Consider the following 9,370-nt stretch of genomic DNA (forward strand, 5'->3'; position numbering starts at 1 on the left):
TGACGTGCTCGCATTTAACCAAGAAGGACAACAGATCTTCCACGTGGTATAATGCACACGCACAGGCATAGTGTTAGCCTTGGTGAAAGAGTATTACATTAACTGAGAAACTTGTTTTTTCAAAAATAAGTTTGCAAGGGGTCGAACATCTAAAAAATGGTGGGGGTTTTTTTGTATTAGAACATTGGATTCACTATTAGTGATTTAGATTTCGTTTGAGTTTTAAAAAGCTATTAAATTGTATTTACCTGATTTCTATTCGTGTTAATCAAAGTCAGTGAGACCACTGAGTTTTTCTCTTTTATAACTCTCTAATATATTAATTATATAATAGATCAACAATGTACTAGTATATTAATGTTTTCCGTTTCGCCTTTGTTGTTTTTTGTATATTGCTGATAAAATATGTAATTATTATTGTTTGTAAACTATCAGTGTATGCATATATGTTTGTGTGCCAATTCACAAATAAAAATAGAGAAAGCTATTCAGGAAGACCTCACCTGCTAGAAATATAAACAAAACATGTAATAAATGCTGCAATATTATCAGTGATACACACAAAATACAAAAACCTATAATTGGCTGCAAACCTGCGAAAATGGCCACAAATACTCGTATTGTTAACATACCTGTACATGGGGGTTAGACACCGAATATGATAATCTAAGTGGGTTCAAAATATTTTTAATATAACATACCATGATTTGCAACGGGTTTTGTTGGAATATTTTTTATTTTTTATTTATCCTCTTCCCCTAACCTTAGTTAGTACTACCGACATGTTCCCAATATAGGCTGATCGAAGCAAGTAAAGGTGAACTAATTAAACACCAACACATTACAATCTGGACCCTAATACTATTACCTGTATTACAAAATGGGTAACTCGTGTGCGTGTGGGTACGGTGCGGTGACGGTTTTTGTTGTTGTTGTTTGTTTGTTTGAATTTTTTTTTTTTTATTATTATTATTATTATTATTTCTTTATTTTTATTTTTTTTTGGGGTGGGGGAGTTCCTAGTTCTTTATGGTTCTTATCCAATGACGTCATCCTGAAATGACAATGACGTCATCAGTGTTAAATTTGAGTTTTGGATGTGTGTGTCTGTGTGTGTTGTTTTTTTGTTTTTTTTTACATTTCACACTGATAGGCCATCGCAGATTTCCAGATCTTCACCTGAAGTTATTTTGTTCGAAATTAGGCCTAGTAAGTACTTCACATTTTAATAATCGTTTACTTCAGCAGTTTACAAGTCTTCAGTTTATTTTATTATTCATACCCGAAGAAACCAGGTGCAGGCAGTCTTGACATTGACACGGATTGGTAGGCCTAAATTTTACATGTGTTGATAAATTTAATATAGGGCCTAGGCCTATTATCACAATATTTTTTATTAGGGTCGTAGCTAGGATGTGAGTGTGTGGTGGGGGGTGGGGTGGGGTGGGGATTGGAAGACGTGAATTCTGCGCATACCTACAACTCCACAAACGGTTTATTATTATTATTTTTGTTTTGGCGGGCAACTGTCCGCCTTGCACCCCCCCCCCCCCCCCCCCCGCATTGGCCCTGATTTTGCCACAAGAAACCCCCCCCCCCCCCCCCCCGCATTGGCCCTGATTTTGCCACAAGAAAGAAAGAAATGTTTTATTTAACGACGCACTCACATGGGCGTACATAGGATTTTGAAAAGGGGGGTTCCAGAATAGAAGATTTTGAAAAGGGGGTTCCAAAATAGATTGCAGAGATATTGGGCATATATTTCTATGTTGAGTAAATATAATAATGTCAGATATATTAAATTATTTTTAAAAAAAAGCGATTTCAGGGGGGGGGGGGCGATCGAAATACACCCCCCCCCCCCCCCCCCCCCCCTATGTACGCCCATGACTCGAGACATTTTATTTACGGTTATATGGCGTCAGACATATGGTTAAGGACCACACAGATATTGAGAGAGGAAACCGGCTGTCGCCCTACATGGGCCACTCATTTCGACCAGCAAAGCAAGGGATCTTTTTTATGCACCATCCCATAGACAGGATAGTACATATCATGGCCTTTGTTACACCAGTTGTGGAGCACTGGCTGGAACGAGAAATAGCCCAAATGGGCCCACCAACGGGGGTCGATCCTAGACCGACCGCGTATCAAGCGAACGCTTTACCACTGGGCAACGTCCCGCTGATTTTACCACAAGTGATTGTCACTAAAGATAGTCATAGCTTTCGGAAAACTGTAAAAGCCAGTTCCGTTCAACACTGATTGCGAATTATCTGTCCCTCTTGAATGAATGTTGGGGTTTACAACGTATTGTATGCATTCACTCGGGGCGTAATCTGTAATTCCTTGTTATGCTTCGTAAACAATAAACAAAACATATCCAACGGTAATCTTTTTGATATGATATATTTGACAAAAGGTACTTTTTATTTCTTTTATCTTTTAAAACTTAAAATTAATATTTTATCCACAATTAGGGCCGTTTCACACTTACCGCCGAAACGTAACCGAAAACGAAACGACGATTTGTATCGTTTCGTTTTCGGCAGACCTTTCACATATGAACCGATTCTTTTTAATGTACATGAACGAAATCCATGAAATACTTGTGTTAATATAATGGTTTGTTCAATATGTATTGAAATACAACTCTCATATAAGCCTTTTTTCCATTGATTAATTTTCGTGATAAATCGGACGATAGATGTACGTTGTCATGGGCAGAGAACGAAAAAAAACAACCCATTACGTCATACTGTTACTTACTACAATTGTTTTCATTGAATATCGTAAGTAGAATAGATAATTAGGTTTTTAATATTTGTGGGAATTCTTTACTAAAAACACTATAAAATGTCTTACCGATACTCCTGATAGGTGTAGTATTAGAATAGTGATAATATCACTGTGTTTCATTGTTAACTATAAGGATATATCACAACGTTTTGGATTTAGGGATTCGACTTCGTCTCGTCCCTAAATCCAAATTTTGTGATAAATTCTTATAGTTAACAACGAATCACAGTGATATTATCCCCTAAATACTATTTTGGTGTAATCGCATGTACTTTGCATATTGGAATACAGTGATATTTAACCGAGTAATATGGATGTAGATACTGACGACCGCGAAAATGATCTTTGTAGTTCTTCTGGGCCTTGTCCCAGAGAAAGGTGTTGTCTTCTATTTCTAGGATTGTATCTATCTGTGATATTTATATTTTTACACAGTCCTTTACACTGTGGTTTTACTTAACTGTTGAAATTTTATATTGATGTTGATCATCACTTTGGTTTTCCCATTACCATAGTTTGACACCCAATAGCCGATGCATTTTTCGTGCTGGGGTGTCGTTAAACATTCATTCATTCATTCATTCTATTTCTAAGATTTCTCGAGAAACCTTTCATGGCTTCCATGATTAAATTACTTATATACGGTCAACACACGTGGTGGCGTATATGCGTGTGTGATGCTGCAGAGCGTGGCAACTATGGCTATTTTTGACTGCCGAAACCGAAAATCCAAATCGTGCATATTTTCCTTTCGGCATACGGTTTCGTTTCGTTTCGTTTTCCGCTCAAGTGTGAAAGCCCTTATACGTGTAAAGGATTCTAATTATTTAAGTTTCGTTTTCGGTTTCGTTTTGGCGTAAGTGTGAACCGGCCTTTATGTAAACAGCGTTGCCTGCTTGTTATAGAAATTTGACAGGGTCAAGGTTAGTAGATCAGTTTTTATTTTAAAGGGACATTCCTGAGTTTGCTGCAATGTTTAAGATGTTATCGACTAACAGAGACTTTTTAACGATTGTAATTAAATACCATGGGCGGATCCAAGGGGGGGGGGGGACCAGGGGGACGCGTCCCCCCCAAAAATTGTTCAAGTGCCCTCAAAATGTCCAAGTGCCCTTTTTGTTTGTAGAATTTTTTTTTTTTTAAGTAAACAATAATTATATTGTAGATAAATGAAATCAAGATTTTCGTGTACATGCGCAAGCTTGCAGATATGTGTCTGTGTTATTGAGTCTCAATGGGGCCCCATTGAGGTTCTAACGCAAGTGACGCCAATTTACTTCATTATTGCTAGTATATTATGACGTAGAACTGTAGGAATTCATATTAATTGTAAATATCAAAACTTGTAGTAAGGTGCCCTTTTGACGAGTCAATGTGCCCTTCTTTTTTGGTCCCCCCCCCCCCCCTAAAAATATTTCCTGGATCCGCCCATGAATACTAAATATATTTTCCCGCATAAAATATTAGTGGCTGTATATTAAACGTGTTTCTGATCGTTCTAATATTTGTACTGGGTTAAATTTCGTTTTATTTCCTAAAATATATTATTTCGTACGTACGAAATTATTTGAAGACGAAATCCAGTTTGGGCTTCTTACAAATATTAAGACGACCAGAAACACATTGAATATACAGACACTGATATTCTAAACAAGAAAATATATTTAATATGTAAGTTTAATCGTATAAATATTTTATTAGTCGGAAACACCTTACAATGCAGCAAACTCAAGAATGTCCCTTTAATGTGGCTAAGTGTTGTAATAATATAGCTACTTTTGAATTAGTCCGAAGGGACGTAGTAAGTGTGGCCTTCACTACGTCCGGATCTCCTTAAATACCCTTAATATAGCTGGTATTCAAAACTTGTGGCACCATGTTTCAGCCGTTTCTCAACCAAAATAGTGCAACATATGGATACGCAAGCTTGTTGGCAAGGTTGTACACCTAGGATGTGATCCTAGATATATATATAGATATGATTTATGGTGGCAAACCTTTCACAGCACGCCGGGTCCATTTTTCCATTTTGACCCCTGGGTGGTACGGATCGAGGTTGCCAGACTCTCCTTTCAAATTACACACAGATTACTTAAACCAGTGTTTATTGTTTTATCTTGCAGGAAAGCAATGGCATCGAGTCACGTCGATCATAGTTTCCCAGTGGTGAAATGGAGGGTGAGAATTAAGCTGTTTATAAATAAATAAATAAATAAATAAATAAAGAGGCGCATATACAGAGGGGTGATGGAGGTCGAATCCGCTTTTTCCAAGGAAATTTTCTTTTTTAAAAATATTTTTTCTAGGAGAGGATCGATGACCAGACCACCCTAAAAACTTCAATCGACACATTCTACATAGAACCCCCCCCCCCCCCCTTTACAGTGTCCTGCACATATAAATATATAAATAAATAAATGAATGAATAAATAAATAAATAAATAAATAAATAAATAAATAAATAAATAAATAAATATCTTTGTCGCAACAGTCTGGACACATCCCGCATGCTTGTTACAAATTAACAAAGATCTTACTGATCAGTAACTGTTGTCCGATTATGTTATATTATTAAAATATTTGTTTCCACTTTCAGTATTCAAATTATTAAATATCAGTGACTTTTTAAAAAACAAAGCCTAACAATCTAATGGAAATATAGTGTATTGAAAATATACATAATGTGAAAATTATACTTTTTGACCGTCATTTTGTCATTAACCTATATCAAACGTCAAGATAGGTACAAAATACCATCAGATTTGGATTCTATAGACAAAATGGCCATAGAAAAAACTGCTCCAAAAATGTCGTAGTTCGCCCAACCCTACTATAACTATAAGACCCTTGAACCGTCAACTTGGCCTGCTCCAATTGCTAATGACGTCACTTTCTCATGACGTCATTGTCTTTCCGAGTGTTATTTAGGAGATAACCATATTTTATTATCCATATGGTTCAACATAATCGAGTTAATAATAATCATACGAAGCACACGTGTAATAACAAGTGCAATGACGTAATTTTGGGAAGCGATGTCATAACATGATGTTGCTTCTCCAGTCCTAGCTTTCAACAAACATATGTCACTTGTGAACTTTTATTTACATTAACAAATAAAACTGCCATATCCTTACACCGTATAACTCCACATATATTCTACTCTTTACATCAAATATATTATGACAATATAGGTAAGGGAGTAACCATAAAAACACAAGTAAACAGAGTAAGAACGGAAATACCCGCTAGGTGTCGCTGGAGAAAATGTAAATAATTCACGTGACTACTGTCAGACGGTGCATTTGAAATATGACGTCATTTCGTCATCTCCTTGTTGTGGCTGAAACAGTTTGAGTTGGGTCTTGTTATTCATAAAGAAAACAACAATAATAATATAGATAATAAAGAAATTATTACACTCGCGTGTGAGTCGTACTGATTTTACGAAACTCGTGTCAGGATTCATGTATTACCCTCGCTCTCGCTTTCAGTGTAGATATTTCTCAAATGAAAGATTCATATTATCTAAAAAAAAATATTATTATGACAGACCCAACACTTATAAATTCTCACAGTTATTTAATTCGAAAAAGCTATCAACGACAAAGAAATTATGTATGTTCCTAAATGTGATTAACTCTGTTCTCAAAAATATCTATACACATAATTATAAGCAATATGTAATGGTTAACATCTAAAGTATAACACTGCTTATAACACTGTTATATTATTATAACTCATAACTCGATAACAGTGGTTGTGTACTTTTATTGCTGTATTATTGTATTATTACTGTTGAACAGTTTGTTTTGTTAATCAGTACACAATGCTGAAGACTTGTCATTTTGATATTCTAGAAAAATGTGACCAATAACCATGAACATCTGTGGAAGAATATCGACATACCGAAGGAATGTCCAATTCCAGAAGGCTGTTTGGTGAATATTCAAACTACATTTTTTATTTTATTTTATTTTATTTTATTTTATTATTATTATTTTTAAAATCCTTGTTAATTTTCAAGAAAGCAAATCATTTTGTGCAAATAAATGAATGAATGTTAACGACACCCAGCACGAAAAATACATCGGCTATTGGGTGTCAAACTATGGTAATGCAAACAAATAAGGTGATGATCAACATCAATATACAAATTCAAGATTTAAATAAAAACAGTGTAAAAAAACTGTGCAAAAATACAAATATCACAGATAGATACTGACTTTTATTCTAAATTTCAACTTGTGCTGTATTGGCCATTCTCAAAGAGAATGTTACACCCCTGCACCACGGTGAGGTTACAGCACGCGCAGGGGCATTTTGTGCAGACTGACTTCCTCCCCACATCAATCTGTCCCAGTGATTGGCCAGCTCGTCTCACTTTTGCAGGCATATGTACAATGTAGTGCTAGACTGGATGATTGTGAAAAAGTGTCACATTTGTCCTTTCCATTATTCAACATATATGTAGATAACGGTAAAGACAAAAATTATAACGATAAAAACACATGACATTCTACATCTGCCATCTGCAATGTACTTTAGTGATGCAGTCATGGAAATAGCTTTTAAAAACAGATTTTACAGAATGGTGAGGTTACAGCACGCGCAGAGGTTTGGAGAGTTTTGCGATTCCATAACGATAACGTGTGCTCTTGTACACAATAACGGAGTGAACATTGTGGGTACATATATTTTTACACACAAGCTTTTCTAATGCATCTACATGGCCAAATATCATATCCAGAGCATCAAGTGATGATGCTTTTTATGTGCATCCCTGTTTATTTACATTTTATGCTGTTTTGTGGAAACTATTGGAGCTGCAATATCTTTACCGTTGTTTGCCCTTTTTGTGAAATAGCCCATATATATATATATATATATATATATATATATATATATATATATATATATATATATATATCTATATCTATATCTATATCTATATATGTATATATATATATATTGTGTTGTGTATTTTCAGAAATCGGATCGTCTGAAGAAATGCATTGCCTGTAATATAGTAGCTCCCAGAGACCGTGATATTCAATTGGTAAGGTAATTTTTACGTTTGTTGGCAGCGTTTTTTCATAAACATTGGCATTTTCATATGTAATTTTCTAACTTTATAAATGTTAATTTATCATGCAGGCCATAGGATTTTACGGTAACGATCGTTACCGGTAGCGTGTCGGTAGCGTGTCGGCAAAACCACGGAACCGAAATTTCGTTTCCAATTATTATTATGTCGATTAAAAAAAATTAAAATATTTATCTATACACATATATATATGTATTATACAAATAATAATGTTTCTCATATAAAACTATTGGAGATAGTTTTCAACACAATCACGACACCCGATTCGGATTTTAGTGTTCGCCATACTTCTTAATGTTCGAGTAAACCCGAATCAGAGTTCGACACTGCGCTCAAATCAAAACCGACAAAAAATTGTAATATTGACAGCATGGCATCTGCTCCAAAGAAGAAACAGTCTGAATCCGTTTCTTTGAAAACTTATGAAATTGCCCAAATAAGTTTTTTTAAGGAGCCATTAATTTAGTACGATACAAAAAAAGTTGTGCATGTACAATTGAATAAGCTCCACTATTTCCTGTCTTTTCATTAAGGGCGGAAATGACGTAAACTGCGTCGAAAATATTGAGTTTGAAAACGTGTCTCTTTCCACGGGTTTGTGCGTTGGATAATCGGTAGCTTGTGCGGACTCAGCTTTTTAAGCCCAGAACTGGCCGTAATGCAAACAAATCGGTGTATCTCGGTGATGGTGCAAACGGCCAGTTGGGGACTTGGTGATTTTCAGAACTACTAGGCACCATTAAACTTATTAAAAATATTTGATGTATAAAAAACCCATCCGCTTGGCTATTATGGTATAAGAAATGGGTTCCCATAACTTGTTTTCATGGAACCTAAAAACAGCTTGTGATGGGTTCCCATGATCTCAGGGCACGGAACCCAAAAAGTGTTTCCCATGAAATTAGAAATCCTATGGCTTGTCACGTTAGTTGTACATCAGACCTTTGTTTTTAAGGTGTGCACGTAATTTCCATTTGACGTGTGTGAAAAACCACGTAAAATAGCTCTGTTTACAAAAGTCAGCAGTTTTCATACCTTATCAAGTTGAGTGATATGAAGATCCTTGTAATCATACAATCAAAAGTCAAAACATGACGTGCACGGTAGTTTCCATGCATACTTTCAATATTTGACTGGTATTTCTCTTTGCTTTAGCAAATAAAAACAATATTGCTTGAAGTTCGAAGACGTACCAGTTAAAATCTAATCAGAACACATTTGTCTATATAGTGTACAGTCAAATAAAAAATCGTTTACCGTTTCAAATGCAATAGATCACAAACTCTGTTATTTATATAACTCATTTATATTGTTTTATGAATATATTTATGAGGGAAAATGAAATTGTATTAAATAGTAATTTCCGTAGAAATTTTTAAACACCATAGGCGTACGTACTCCCATTTGTATGTGTGCGCGCGCGCGCGCGTGTGTGTGTGTGGGTATGTGGGTGTGGGTGTGGGT

General features: G+C 35.4%; 1 protein-coding gene across 1 annotated transcript in view; it reads left to right on the top strand.

Annotated features, from left to right (window-relative positions):
• Positions 1-677: 677 nt before the first annotated feature.
• LOC121370874 overlaps positions 678-9,370 on the top strand; it is a 172,713-nt gene continuing 164,020 nt past the window's right edge. The window contains exons 1-4 of the mRNA XM_041496388.1: positions 678-1,209; positions 4,923-4,977; positions 6,660-6,740; positions 7,790-7,858. Of these exons, the coding sequence (XP_041352322.1) occupies positions 4,930-4,977; positions 6,660-6,740; positions 7,790-7,858 (198 nt within the window). The 5' untranslated portion in view covers positions 678-1,209; positions 4,923-4,929. The remainder of the gene's footprint in view (positions 1,210-4,922; positions 4,978-6,659; positions 6,741-7,789; positions 7,859-9,370) is intronic.

Source organism: Gigantopelta aegis, chromosome 4, assembly GCF_016097555.1.
Source record: "Gigantopelta aegis isolate Gae_Host chromosome 4, Gae_host_genome, whole genome shotgun sequence".
NCBI lineage: Eukaryota > Metazoa > Mollusca > Gastropoda > Neomphalida > Peltospiridae > Gigantopelta > Gigantopelta aegis.